Raw genomic sequence first — 15,452 nt, 5'->3', positions numbered from 1 at the left:
TTAAAACTCGCTGTCATGTTTTCATATTTAATCTCAAATTCTTTGGCCTTAGCAGAGGGGCAGGGAGTAATCATAGGCACAATTTATAGCCCCTCTTGTAGCAGGGCTTTAATTGATTAATGTTTGTCTTTTATTTACTCTTTTGTGAACGTCAAGTAAATTGTGTTTTAATCCTTGAGTTGCTGAGGCATTTCTAACCCAATACTGATTCTTTTTTTAAATGTTTGTGGCAGTTCACGCTTAGTCCTTCATAACTATTTGCCACAAATGGTATCATAGCCAAATTTGTATCCCTTCTTCCCACCATATACTGGGGCTTAAAAAGGTGCCCAGAGTTTAATACGCTTCCATTGCGGAGAACTGATAAAGCTTCCCAAATAAGGCCTTTTAGGGGAAAGTGGGGGGGGGTAATAAGGTGGAGGGGAGTTGGCTGTGCTAAGGTCACCACCTTCCGACTTTAAGGAGCAAGCGGGCTGTAAAGAAAATGTATATAATAGTTTTTGCATTTTCTAACTGGTAGTCCATTTCTCCTATGATTGTAGTTTCAACCATGTACTTGAAGTTTTGAGTCATTCCAGAAAGCTATACATTTATGAAAAGTAGATACAATTTAGAATTTTACAGGAGGCCATATGCGAAGACCGCTGATGGTTTTCCCAAATAAATTAATTGTTGACATGAAAAATAATAGGAATTAAAAAAATATAAATTTGTAACAATTTCATCTGTAATTTTTTGCCCCGATTGCCAAATTACCAATGTCATACACTGAACGTCTTTGAAGCCCTTCTCATTGCACGGATATCTAGTGTTTGTTAGCTGTTCAAAAACGATGCCAACAACTGAACGGCAACTTATAACAAATTTTCATTGTGTATTGACTATCCAGCATTTGATAAAATGTAATGACTGAAAAGTGGGAACGAATGAAACCTATGAATTCTTTAACCGTGCAAAAGATTTTAGTTTAGAAATCATGGTTATTTGTACAACTCTGAATTTTACCCATACTATCATGTGATTCAGATGGCATTTTGCAAAATGCCTTTACTTTCTTGTACGTTGACTTATGTTTGGAAGCCAAAAATGGAGGGAAATTCAACTGATAATAAACAATGGTTTACTATTCTGTTCCCACACTTCTCCTGCTAAAATTGGTACTTCGCTTGAGGAGCTGGGCCTAATACCTGCAAGAGGAAAGGCCCCACAACTTGACCTGGAGGGCCAGAATTATCATTATTTGACACAGCGAAATGTAGCAAGACAACTTGCGGCGCTGTGTGAAATAAAGAGAGCAGGAATGCACCATATTTACTAACATATGGCACATTCTTGCCCTTTCTCAGTGCTGGCGCAATCAGTGCAGCTTAGCGCCAAAGCTGCCCCCCCTGCTTCACGGAGCAAGGGGGCCTGCATGGCTGAAATACCTTCCTGCACAAAGACAATCCCTAAAGGCGTTTTCCTCTTTCTTAGTGTGCCACTATCCCTCTAAAATATGTGTGTGAAACCATTGTTTTTGTTCAGTAAAAGCAGCTAAACATTTTAAGCATATGAATCTTAATATTTAACTTGCTTGTGAAAATGAAAATACATTAAACTGTTGATACTCTTCTACTACAGAAATGGATTCAAACTGTCAGTTTTTACTCATAACGCATAACACAGTGTAAACTGTATGAGCAATGCCACAATCCAAGTCTACAGGGAGCCATCTTCAACATTGCCATATTATTAGTAAATGAAAGCAGGGTGAAATTAAAATATCCATAATGAAAAAAAGAACTCAAGCTGATCTATGCACTTCAAATAGTTTGGAAAGTTGTCACCTTTTGTAATCTTCATGGCTGATTTCACAATGAGAAGAAGTAAACAGAAATGACTTACAAATTTATTCCAGAGAAGCACTAGCCAAATTGCCCAATGTGACAAATAACTGATCAAGTGCCGTGGAATAATTAAAAATCATACCATAACTGAGCTGTTTAACAGGACCACAATTTAACAGATCTGTTACATTTTGAAAATATTTCTACTAATTCATATATTTTGCATGTATATTAATATAGTTCTTTTTTTGTATAGGCCATTAAAAGAAAGTCTATTTTTTTGTTATCCAACATTTTGTAGGAATCCAGACATACAACCCATATGAAAGCATACCCAGGATTACTTCTCTATGGAGTTTCTCTTCCATGGCCAGAACAAAATGTGTTTAGTAAAACTGAATATGTTCCCATGATCAACACACCTTTTGAGTTACCCACAACTAAGCTAAATAAAAAAATTATCCATCATTTAAAAAAAAAATATATGTGTGCCATTTTTGGGCCAGTCTCTTCCAGTTAGGTTCAGTTTTCACATACAGAAAGAATGAACCTCATTCTTGAGTTATGGCATAAGGGGATAATGATCTACATTGCATGAAGTCTACTCGTATATGAGTGTTTTGATGTTTAGCTAGAGATGAGCTCTGACTAAAGCTTTTACCACATTCTGTACATCTGTATGGTTTATCTCCAGAGTGGATTTTCTGGTGTCTTATGAGATTTGATGATTGACTGAAGCTTTTTTCACATTCATTACATGTATATGGCTTCTCTCCGGTATGTGTCCTCTGGTGAACTTTAAAACAATATAATTTCCAGAAGCCTCTTCCACAGTCATTACAATAGTATATTCTTCTTTCTTTATGAGTCCACCTCTCATCTATAAATTCAAAGCAAGTGTATGGCATTTCACCTGCATGAATAATCTGTTGTACCATTGGATTTGTGAGATGATGGAAACTCCTTTCATATTCCAAATTTCTTCCAGGTGTGTATGTAGGCTGGGTTCTGTGAGAGCCTCTTGGCTTTTGCTTGATTTCACAATGCATTCGCTTAGTAGAATATTGAGCAGTCTTCTCTCTTGGTATCACTGAAACTGGTACACTTCGCTTCCTTTCATTACAGAATTCTTCGGAAGACTTCCTCATGCTTTCTATAGATTCATCTTCTGTTAAAATACAATTAAATTCCAAAAGTTAGAATTAATGAGACAATATTTGTACACATTGTAGATTAAAACCAAATTTAGAAGCCCTGTTCAATTAGTACTACATTATGCTAAAATTACTATTAATGTGTCACACTACTATCAAAAAAGTGCCTTCTGTTCATTGTCAAAATCATGCACACTAGATATCACAGAATGAACTCGATTTTTAAAATGACTATAATGCTATAACGGTACTAGTCCATGATAATTTAGTGACAGAATCACAAACAAATTAACAATATCTTAACAGTTACCTCATAACAAAACTTTAGTTTGATTTAAGAGAAAAGTATAAACGTGCAGAATTCACTACTGTTTGGGGAATCTCTTTTATGTTGCATTACATGCAATGTTCAACCTACTTACAATTACTTGACAGAAGCTATAAAGAATGAGGCTTTCAGGAGAAAAAAATCAAATTTTAAAGATTGAAAGTCTGTCTATATTGTAGATCTATTCTTTACTCAAAAGCCAATAATGTCTTCTCAAAGGGTTCCAGCATGAGAGTTGTATGGTTAAACCTCAAATAAAGAAAGTCCTCAACTGTGTGTGTTGGCATTTTAAAACAAAAGAGCTGAACATTGTATAATAATGTAACATTACATGTTGTTCTTTTATAGAAACACCAGTTACATAAATATGTATGTAACAACAAGAGGGAACCAAGAAGGACAATATTTTAAGGGGTCCAGTGTACGTGTCCGATAGATTAGCCACAAAGAAATGTACAAAGTTCCCCAGATCGGGTAGAGAGAGGGTAGAGTATGTCGATATGAGGTGTGTACAGAGAAAGAAAAAGGAAAGTCAAAGAGGGGAATCCCCTAGTTGGGACTAAAACCCTCACACACCTAGCAAGCTAGGTGTCATGCTTCATCATATGGGTTTGCTCCTCGCTGAACTGGCGCTGCAATGTTCAGCGGGCACCCACAAGGGGGCTCTTTAACGGAGATCTTTAATCCCTGCCATATGGTGCATGCGGGTGTGCGGGGAAGAAGGGGTGTAGTCGTGAGAGATGTGGTGAAACTAAAAAAGGTGGGTCAGTCCACAATGAAATTTATTGGAGTGGCTGGCGCCCTTGGTTAAAATAGTGGGAGGGGAGATAGTTGCTACTGGTAATGTTGGGCAAGATATCTACAACCCCCTGGTGTGGTCTTCCCCGCACACCCGCATGCACCATATGGCAGGGATTAAAGATCTCCGTTAAAGAGCCCCCTTGTGGGTGCCCGCTGAACATTGCAGCGCCAGTTCAGCGAGGAGCAAACCCATATGATGAAGCATGACACCTAGCTTGCTAGGTGTGTGAGGGTTTTAGTCCCAACTAGGGGATTCCCCTCTTTGACTTTCCTTTTTCTTTCTCTGTACACACCTCATATCGACATACTCTACCCACATAAATATGTATAACTTATATTGAATAGTGTACTTTTGCATGAATAACATTTAAACATAACTTTAATTATCCTTCAATTGCAGCCAGTGTAAACTATTTAAGAAGAATGCCTTTTCTTGGACAACCCGGCAATAAATACTGTAGAACTGATAGTTTACAAATCCTACATAAAATAAGTTACATTAATTCAACAAAGTTATATTGTGTTTTATGGTTATGTATGGTTCTATTTTTCTGTTATTGTTTAGATTGTGAGTACCCAATTTTATCTAATTGTTGGTTTATGTAATCCAGCAGCAGACAGGGTCATTTTCAGCTTGCAAAAACATGTATTTACTATTATGTGGTTAAGGAAAACAAGTGAACTTGCAAGGTGATCACTAGATTGTAATGTCCACTTTCGACTTGAAAAACAAAGTGTGCTTAGTTGTCGGAGCAATGCAGTATGATATTTTTATTGAGATTCATTTACTCAAAAAGTGCCAGTTTATACATTTCAGTTTTCCATGTTTTTGATTAAAATCTTAGTTTGATTTTTAGGCTGCCAGTCTGTTTCTGCAAATATACATCTTAGTGCAGGGCTATCTTTTATTAATTCTAAAAAATAAGGATTTTAATATTTTTGGAATGTTAGTAGAGCGTCAAATGTACTGGTTGACTTTATCTGTAATTTTGTGCAAGGGTTAAGTAACAATGAAGAATGCTGACCTATAATGATGGTGGGTGATTTTAGCGCCAAATTATTCAATAGTGCAGTTTTGTCTTTTTCTAACCCGAAACTGGAGAAGGTATGGGCTATCCAGATTCAGTACTGCAGGTCCATCTAAGGTCAGATAAACGAGACTTGTTACTTTTGCAAAACTTTAGAAGCTTAGACCTTGTAACATTAAACGGTAGATTCCCGGAGGACTCCCTTGCAGCTTATACCTTCTGGGGGGCACATGGTCACTCTTCAATTGATTATATGGCAGTTTCTCTTCAATTATTTAATGTATGTACACCATTTAAGGTATCTGCCACAAATATGAGTGACCATAATATTTTAGTTCTAAAAATGGACATAGAAATTGAGAAGCCTGAACTTTGGAATCAGAGGGATGAAAAGGTCTCTTATAATCATTATAATGGGTGTACTTGCTGGTAAAATAATTTGCTTCCAAATTTTAAGAGGGTTTTTGAAAATACCGCCTCTATTCCCAGTCAAGAAACACCGGTTCAGAGGTCTGAGATAGTCTTGGCTGCATTTAGAAGTTTCGGAAGAAAGAAGCAAGTTTTTAGTTCTACTCCATTAGTAATAATACCATTTGAAATAAAAAAACTGAATCGGGAAATTAATGGTTTAATTAGAGACCAATTTAGGGTGCACACGACACCAAGGCAGAGAGAAATAAGTAAGCTGAAACAGGTACGGAAAAAGAAAATAACATTGGGCTGAAGACAAAAAATGGGTTAGACTCCGAAGAAGTGGCTAATTCCGGGGATACTGGGAAGTATTGGGCACTGATAGCTAAATTCTGTAATGGGAGTGAGAAGCCAAAACCTATTTTAATCCCAGAAACAGAATGGTCCATGTACATTTCCAAGCTCTAAGCTTTAAATCTCATAGTTGGACAGTACCAAGAGGTTAGTACCACTCCAACTAAGGGGGGCGATTATGGTGCACCATCATGCATGGAGATTGAAGGTTACTTTAAAGGGGCAACATATTCCAGCGCAATGGGCCCAGATGATGTACCAGTAGCCATAATAAAACAGGATTATGAAGAATGGGCAAAATGTTTGCATCCATTGTTTGTCCATTGTTATACCTATGGCGATATTCCACAATCCTGGAAGGAAAGTATACTAGTTGCGCTATATCAAAAGGGTCAAAACAAATTCCCCGGCCAGTTTAAGGCAAATTTCGCTCCTGGATGCAACCGGGAAATCATTTGCAAAGAGTATTTTCACTCATCTTCAAGAGTGGGCATTTGGAAAAAATGATATCCCTTTGGAACAAACAGGATTTCGTAAGAATAGTGGCACACTGGATAATATCTCCATTCTGCTAACTTTAACTGAGAAATATCCAGTAAGTTGGGGTGTGCCGTTATACTCAGCTTTTATAGATTTCTAAACAGCATTCGACAGGGTAGATCAGGGGAAGTTGTGGAGTTAATTAGTCACTATGGGGATACCAGGGAATCTTTTAAGATTAATAATTGCTCTTAACTCTTCTACCTGGACTAAGGTATTATTGTGCGGAACACAAGGTCTTTCAAAGAAAATAGTAACCAACAATGGGTTGAAGCAGGAGTGCCTTCTGGCCCCTTTACTTTTTTCTATCTACATTAACGATTTGCCAAGAAGAGTGGGGCTTAGTAAAGGGGATCCCCCTAAATTAGGAAACTTAGTGTTGAGCTGTCTTCTATATGCAGATGATGCAATAATAATGGATTTAACTCCAATTGGACTGCAAAGTCGACTTGCTGAGCTAATTAAGTACACAGAAGAGTATTATCTAAAAATAAATATTTAAAAAAGTAAAGTTATGATTTTTAGTTACCAAGGATCTACGGTCAGAAAAAATGTGAACTGGTTCCTGGGAGAAGAAAAATTGAAAGTAGTAAAATTGTATTCATACTTCAGAAAAATATTTACAAATAGGTGCTGAGCTAATAGACATATGGACCATTGAAAAGGCAAAGCGATTTCACAAGCCTTTGCAATTAATCGTCTGTACACACACTGTGGGAAAAGACTTTTCTCACACATTGTTTCGGTCTATAAAATAAAGATCCCACCAACCCTGAGCTACGCCAGTGAAACAATAGACGTACAAGAGTGGGCCAAATTCAAGAAAGTGGAAGGACAAATCTGGCGCCAAATATGTATTTAAATCGTGCGACACCGATTGCAGAGCTTAGGCTCGAATTTGGTCTTTTTTTCCACATATGTGCTATCAATGGCCGCGTGCTTAAGATGGTGTAATGCACTGATAAATAGCTCCAAGAATTTTCTACGGGTAGCAGTGTACAGAGAAATATTTGTAAATATGAAGGAAAAAAGTGCTATTTTTAGGAATAATTTAAAAGCATTATCAATGTTTGGTTTAGATATGGATGGGGTGGTGGTTCTCTGCAAAAGGGCTTTGAAAATTATAATTAAAAAAACAATCTACGGGGTTTCTTGTAAACGAGATATTAAAATGTGTTCAGAGAATAGAAACATTGATTGTATTGTGGGGAGCAGTATTGTCAAAAATCCCCAACCTTATATTTTATGGAATCTTAAACATGGAGTGGGCAGGGTGATTTTGCTACTGAGATCGAATTTACTCCCCCTAAGAATTGTAACAGGAACTTGGGAGGGTATTCCTAGACATGAAAGGTATTGTCATTTATGTAATTCCTGTATACAAGATTTGAATCATGTTTTATTTGTTCGTCCCGCATTACAATCAATACGTCGTAGATATTTAAGGAATTGTTTTTTAAAGTATATCGCTACAGCAGAAGAGGCCCGAAATTGTCTGCTGTCTCCCCCCATCTGAACTGATGGGTTTTACATTTTGTAGCTTTTTTAAACAATTTTTAAACATATATTAAGGTTGTAAAGATCTTCCTAATACGTATGTACAGAGCCCTTGCACTTTTTCTTGACATTTCGGTCTTTATGACAATTTAGCATGTGCACTTTTACAAATCTTTTCAGCCGCTAGTTACTTATCTTTAGGATCCCAAGCACTTTACTAAATTTGTTCTGCTGTTAAATTATTATGTATTAGACCATTTTTGCCCAATTTACTAGGTTTGGAATTAAGCATGGGCACTATTAAAAAAAAAAATTATCTTCTAGTTACTTATCCTCTAGGATCTCAAGCACCTTACTTAATCCTTGTTTTGCTGCTGAACTATTGTGTACATCATACTAAAAAAGGCAAGTTCATGGTATTGAACTACTTTGCACTGTTATGATGCTGCCGGTTATACAGTACAGTTTAGTGAATAGATAAATTATCTCTTTAAAAGGTTATTTCGTCCATGATCCAGTACTGTATAGCGAATTTTAAATCTCTGTATTTTACAATATGTTTTAATACTGAATTAAAGACTCAAGTCTTTTGCTACCATATTAGCAAGCACATCTTTGCTCGGTGCACAAGCTATTAGTGAGCAAAGTCCCCTAAATCTAATATTTATGAGAATTAGAATACTGTCTAGCTCTAAAGGTAGAATTTAGAATGATACACTTCATCTTTTACTCAGAAGCTGAAAATGTCATGAAAATACTGTGGATAATATATGCTAGTTCTGTCAGTCGAACAATTCAAACTTGTCATATGAAAGCTTAACACACGCAACAAATTAAGAAACCCAAAATCGGCCTGGATTAAGAAAAAAATTACCAGAAGCGGTAGAGAGCAGTATAATGATGATTACATATATTAAAGTCAACTCCCTTGAGGTAGGAACCATATATTCCTATCTAGTATATGTACAATTACATTTCTGAAATTTAGTTGAAGACTTCTATTTAAAGCAATGTTCAAGCACAAGTGGAAAAAAGAGATCATATGAGCTACTGCTTTGTTCTTCTTGTATATTAGCAACTACATCATTAAGCCAATTTCTATTGTTAGGTCTGGTTTACTATACAGCAAAAAATATGCTTATTTGGAACTCTGAAAAAATGACACATGACATACTTCAGGTGCTTAGAAGAGTAAAGCAAGAATGATGATGTAAAAATATTCACTGTTCTTTGATTTATTTGTATAACGAATTGGTGGTCTGCTTAAAATGTGTTAACACGTCAAATTGCTACTTGTGGTGATGCAGTTATAGTATTATATACTTATGATGGTCTATGAATATTTTAACTATGGTTAGATTGTCACTGTGAATGTCTGTATTTTGCAATAACTGTATGCATTTTATTTGCACATTTCAAGAAAACAATAGATAGCATAAATGCTCTGTGTCTTGATGTCCTGCATATTTTTTTCTGCCTGCAGAAATTATGCAAATCCCTCTGAAGACATGAGAAGGTAAGACCCAGAAGAACAGGTGCTGTGATTTACCACTCTAATGTGGCATTAGCACCTGATAAACTATACTATTGTGGAATATGAAGTTTTTTTGTAGTGTTGTTTCAAATGAGCTCATGCCTTCAAAGAAGTGTTCTGGAATCAGGCATTTTCTTAACAGATTTGATATTATCGCTATATTGCCTGATTGAAATACCTCTTCATTAAGTCATCATTGTCACATTGACTCAGTAGGCTTGACCTCCCTCATTTTGTATCCCAGCAATTTCCAGCACCTGGTCCATCATGTGTGAAAAGATATATAAACACCGGCTAATGAAAAAGCCAATCAAAATAAAATGATGATTCGTTATTTTCAACTGTTGGTTTCAAAATGTTAGTATGAAATACACAATGCCTCTGAAAGAAGGAAAATGAAAATAAGTGAAAGTCAACATATTAACCCCTTCAGTGCTAATGACAAGGGTAACTCGTCATGGAGTTTCCATTGATTTCAATGGAAATTCAATGGTCCTTATTGCACACCCCTTAGCATCCAAGTGGTTAAAGACAAGATATATGTTCGAAACCTAGTTCAGTTAGTGGATGCAGATTGCAGAGCAATATTGGGGGCCAGACCACTACTTATATGCCAAACATCTTGTTCTTAGTTCTGTGCTTTCAGAATTAACAAATCAGTGTTTTTGAAAGCTGTAGTTTATGCTTCTTCCTGTTTAACACATACAATTGATAATAATCTGTAAATGGAAAAGCCAGGACGGAACCACAGTATTTGGGATACATGGAGTGATCTGGCAACTTCAACTATGTCTTATCACACATTATTACTAGAGAGCTGCAGTTCTGTTTATGTATTATAACACCAAAGAGGCAAAGTAAGGCCTGAAAATGTGGAGTATACTGTGGTATTACTTACATATGACCAGCCCATTCTAAAGAGGGCAACAATTGTATGGATATAAAGAATGTAGTGTTTCATCATCCTGAAGTATTGATTTCTTCAAAGAGATGTGGTGATTGAATGGCTGTTAACACTGTAGTCTTTCCCCCACCTTAAATGTGATTTGCCGGCATCACTAGCTATATATCTATTTCTCCAGTAGCCATGTGAATGTATGTGTTGTTATTCGTACAGTGCAAATCTAGATTGAAAGTCCTGAAAACTGTGAGATGCAATGACTGGAGAAAGGTGGTGCACCTTAACGAGTTATTTTTAGCTTTTTTCCTTAATTGTAGGAGAGTTGGTACTCTCTCCCTTGGTAATCTGATGTTGATACAGTTGTTGTTGCAAAAAAACGATGGATTTAGGCCCAGATCTCTGTACTGGGGTGAATGTATGACAATGTTCTGCATTCTGTCCATCACCTGTTGTTTTTGCCTTTGTCGCCCCGAGTGGGATGGGTATGCTCAGACGTGAGTCCCATGCTCTCCACACCACTGGAGTCAAGCTATCCAAGCTGATGACGGCTGATAGCCAGAAACCGGTCCTTGGATGCTTGATTCCGGTCCAGGAAAGACATGGCTTGGCAGTTCGGGCTGGACTGTTCCCATGAGGCACAGGGTCAAGGCTGATTTGCATATGGCCATGTCTGACCTGGGGTGGTGTGGAGTGCAAAAAAACGATGGATTTAGGCCCAGATCTCTGTACTGGGGTGAATGTATGACAATGTTCTGCATTCTGTCCATCACCTGTTGTTTTTGATACAGTTGTTGTTCCAGATCTTGGGGATATGAACAGAGAAGGTTTGCCTTCTAGTTTTTACCTTTTTCTAATGTGTTGCCTCCAATGTGACAATATCCAGGCTCCTGATCTGGTGTAGTGCCCCAGAGATGGCTAGTGTGGCAGGTAAACTGGGGTGTGGTTGTTGATCTGCACTGGAAGGGGGAGCCAGTATATATCGTATATTGGGGGAGGGGGTGATGTGATGACATTTATTTGAGCCCCTCATGAGCTGTGCCTCTGCATGAAGGATACATTTCAGGGGTATCAGATTGGTGCAGGGCATACCACTGAGCACAGCTTTGCATCTGCCCAGGTGGGAGAGGACTATGTCTTGTATGGCTGGTATAAAGTAATCTTCCAGGAGCAACAGCTTAACGTTCATCAAGAGGGAGAGTTAGAACCAACGATCTTGGTCTTATTTGCAATGTGTTGCTTGAATCAGAGGTCTGAGTTGAGGGTGAATCACAGAGATTGTGTGTGGTGTGTCAACTGGTTGGTGTGTGGAGTAAGGATTGAATCTATGTTTTGTTATGCTGTTGGCAAACAGTAGGAAGTCAGCATTTATTGGATTTAGCTTCAGGAAGTTAGTTGACATGCAAGATTGGATGCATTTGAGGCAGGATTTGAGCCTCTAATAGTTGTTGGGTGACGGTATTTTTATGTAGAATTGGATATTATATGTGCATTGACAGATGTTGATGTTGCTGCTTACATTAATGGATCTGAGCGGTTGCATTCAGAGGTTAAAGATAAGGAAAATAATTGAGCCTACTGGTAATCCAAAGAAAATGGGGAATGCTTTTGATCTTGAGAAAACTGTGTGCATGAGCTGTTCCAGCTGGTGTGGTAGGATGTGACCATTTCAAGGTAGTGTCAGAAAATTCCATGCAGCTTTACCGGGTGTTGATCACAGCTGGATAGTCGACTTTGTTGAAGCCTACAGAAAGGTCATGCATGACCAGAAGGCAGGGGTCATTCAGGTCAATGAGGAGGATGTAGTTGATTACTTGAAGAGTGGCCATCTCGGTGCTGTAGCATGGTCTGAAGCCTGATTGCCAGCCCAGTCGAAGAATATTACTGCAGATGTGTTCCTGAAGTTGGGTGGCAACTGCATTCTTGATGATTTTTCCTATGAAAGAAAGACAGGTAATACAGTGGAAATTAGTTAAATTGACTGGTTCAAGGGAAGGGCAGCATGTACTGGATGTGGAGATTTAGCAGTTTTTCTTTGACAGAGTTAATGGATCTCCTTTGTTTCCGAACTTCCCAGGAGTAGTCTGGAAAGACCATTATTTTGGTGTTGGCGAGCCAGACCTCCTCAATTGATCTCATCTCCCGGACTATCAAATCGCGGTCTTGGTAATTTAAAAAGCGAGCTATTAGAGGCCGTGGAGGTGTTCCCACTGGTGGTCTAGAGCTGGGCATCCTGTGGGCACGTTCAGTTACGAAGCATGATGAGAACTGTGTAGTCGGGAGGGAGTCCTTGAGCCATTTGTCCAGAAATACTCCCACGTCTGATCCTTCAATTCCTTCCAGGAAGCCTAAGAAACGTAGCCTGTTTCTACGTGCTCAGTTTTCTGTGTCATCTACCTTCCAGGTGATCTCCTACATGGAGTTTGTGAGGTTTGCGACTTCCTTAAGCAATGTATGGGATACATCCTTGACCTCTGATGTATGTTGTTCCACATGTGTAACCCTTTCAGATACATTGCGTAAATCCTGACATAGTAGGGTTACATCCGAGCGGACTTCTGCTATTCTTCCTTCCAGCGCCTCTCTGGAGGAATGTATTGCCTGCAAGAGGATCGCACTGTCTGGCATGGATAGGTTTTAGCTTGCTGCCTTGAGAGGGGGGCCATGACCTTCGCCCATCTGTCCATTTCCCCCTGTTTCAGTGGTTTCGGTTTCTTATCCCTAGCCATTGAAAGTGGCTCTGTTAGAGCATACTTCGTGTTGATTGTGTGACTGGGCTATGTCTGAGTGATAATGTTATTTCAGGATACTGCACGCTTATATGACTGTGTGTAAGTTTGGGTATATGTACAGGACCAGAGGTCTCAGCTGCTTCGGAAGTAGATCCCAGGGTCTCCTCTTAGGTTGGGTTTATTTGTGGGGCTTCTGGGGTGTGTATGATTCACTGCTCAGGCCAGTCAGAGTACGTTGCCTGGTGGTGTGTCTCTCTCCTCAGGAACTCAGCCCAGGACCCGGCTCTTCCCCCTAGATAGGGATGTCAATTAGGAACTCTTAGTATGTCGGATGCCTTGCTGTGAGTCTTTGGCATGGGTCCCCTCTATCCACACCCATCCAAGGGTGTTGGTCACCCATGCTTCAGGATCCCTCCCGCACTCTTGTTGACTTCTGTAGTTTCCCTGTAGCCCCTATGATGCCGTAATTTAGTGTGGCTGCAGGACCCGGGGTGGCTTGCTTCTATTTGGGTCTCACAACAGGGACCAGCCTCCCACTGTCCGCCCAGCTGGGTGGGACATCCCTCTGCGCTGGTCTCCTGGGCATCCGTGTGTCTCCGCTGGTGTTGCTGGGATCAGTTCTGTTCACAGAGGGTGGTCAGGGGGGAGGGCCCCCATGGTCGACCGCAGAGGCCCCCAAGTCGCACTCACTTTGAGATTCCCACTCAGTCCCTCCTCTGCTGGCTACTCCACAGGTTGCTGGAGTGCCCACTGCTTTCACTTATGGGTCAATGGATCTTCACGGACACAGCCACTCCCTGGTCCGCTTCCAATATAGGGGTCCGGGTCGTGTCCCCAGCTGAGCTGGCCAGGTGCCTCTTAGTCCATGTGTTAGGGCGCTGGCACTACTCTCCACAGGCCCCATGTTGTCCCGGCAGTGCCGCCCCTTTCTTCTGAAGAGCCCCATTGGGACCCCAAGAGGCCCCCCGCTTCCCCAGCCCCCAAGTGGCCACACAGCCCCTGTTGCCCGCATGCACCCAGGGTGGCACTTTGGGTTTCTCTGATGCGGCCAAGGAGCGACTACGGCCATCTAGGTGGGCAAGATGACGTCACTTCTCTGCCACCGGCTCTTCCTGGGACGTCACGTGAGCAATTAGTCTCCCTGCACCACTCAACCATGTAGGTATGATCGGTGGCAAGGTGTTGCCTCTTTGAAGTGAAGACACCAGTTCCACGTCCCTCTCAGTTACAAGTTGGAGCTCCTGTCTTGTAGTCTGCTGGTTCTCTCCCTTCGTTGCATCCAACTTGCTCTCCCACACAGCCGGCAGAGTGTCTCTCCGTTCGAGAACTGGGGCCTCGCCTAGCTCAGCACTGTTACGATCGTGGACCATTATCTTCCCTGCGCCTCTTGGGAGTGTAACCCTCTTCTACCTGGGGTGTATTGTGGCAATCTTCTGGAACCCCCTGCTCTTATGGCCAACATTTGACCGTGCAGTTCCTATGCTTATTTCCGTGGCTCCACCGTCACTCCTGATGGGGTTGCTTGGGTGTTGGATCCCCCGGCTTACCTCTAAAGTGCGAGTAGAATTGCTGTGGGACGGCACCATGTTGGACCGCGGCCTCTGAATCAGAAATGCTCTCTGTTAATTTTGGAGCTCCCTTAGCACGTTCCTGTATTTAACTCATCTCTCCGCCTTCAGTGTGTCCCCCAACACTTGCATTTGGGTTTCATGGGCGATGGCGCTTGGAAGGCAGGATTGTAGACAGGATTAAATTTGGGCCACCGTAGCCTCGGGAAATATGGCTACTCAGCCATGTTGTTGGCCATGCCCCCATTTGTATGTTTTCTAGCCTAGGTAGATGTTTGTAGAGTTGCTAGTCCTTTTATGTATAGAACATTCAGTCTATCAATTTTCTCTCAGTTTATCTATGTGTGCCTGTGTGTATTGCCTGTTTGGGTATGTGTGCCTCTGTAGGATGTCTGGAGACATAGGCAGCTTTATTTTTATTGATGTGTGTGTGTGGGAACTGTGCCAATTATGTGAGCTATTATGTTTTGTAAAATGACTGCACGCTTTTAGATTGTGCGCCTGTTACTAAGACTCTTCTACAGTACCCTCATCGTGTGTAGGCTCATGTCAACTGAAGGGGCATAGCCGTTAAGGAAATAATGTTGTTTAACTGCTCACTTACAAATAGAAATGCATACCTCATTAGGCCATTAGAAATATATGCAGTAGTTTTCTATATTACTTTTAGAGTAAAAACAGAATATACTGATTACAGGATTGGCACACGCATATATTTTACAAGTAAAGAGCAGACTGTGGCTCACGAGATTCATTGCTCATTCTACTGAATGGTATCAAA

General features: G+C 40.2%; 1 protein-coding gene across 3 annotated transcripts in view; it reads right to left on the bottom strand.

The window, feature by feature from the left end:
• Positions 1-1,866: 1,866 nt before the first annotated feature.
• Positions 1,867-15,452, bottom strand: part of LOC144770344 (uncharacterized) — a 502,241-nt gene continuing 488,655 nt past the window's right edge. For all 3 annotated transcript variants that reach the window (XM_078654801.1, XM_078654800.1, XM_078654803.1), the window contains one exon: positions 1,867-2,994. In XM_078654801.1, coding sequence (XP_078510927.1) covers positions 2,378-2,994 — 617 coding nt within the window. In that variant the 3' untranslated portion in view covers positions 1,867-2,377. The remainder of the gene's footprint in view (positions 2,995-15,452) is intronic.

Source organism: Lissotriton helveticus, chromosome 7 (assembly GCF_964261635.1).
Source record: "Lissotriton helveticus chromosome 7, aLisHel1.1, whole genome shotgun sequence".
Classification (NCBI taxonomy): Eukaryota; Metazoa; Chordata; class Amphibia; order Caudata; family Salamandridae; genus Lissotriton; species Lissotriton helveticus.
The sequence above is the reverse complement of the archived record's forward strand: the minus strand, read 5'-3'. Positions and strand labels throughout refer to the sequence as shown.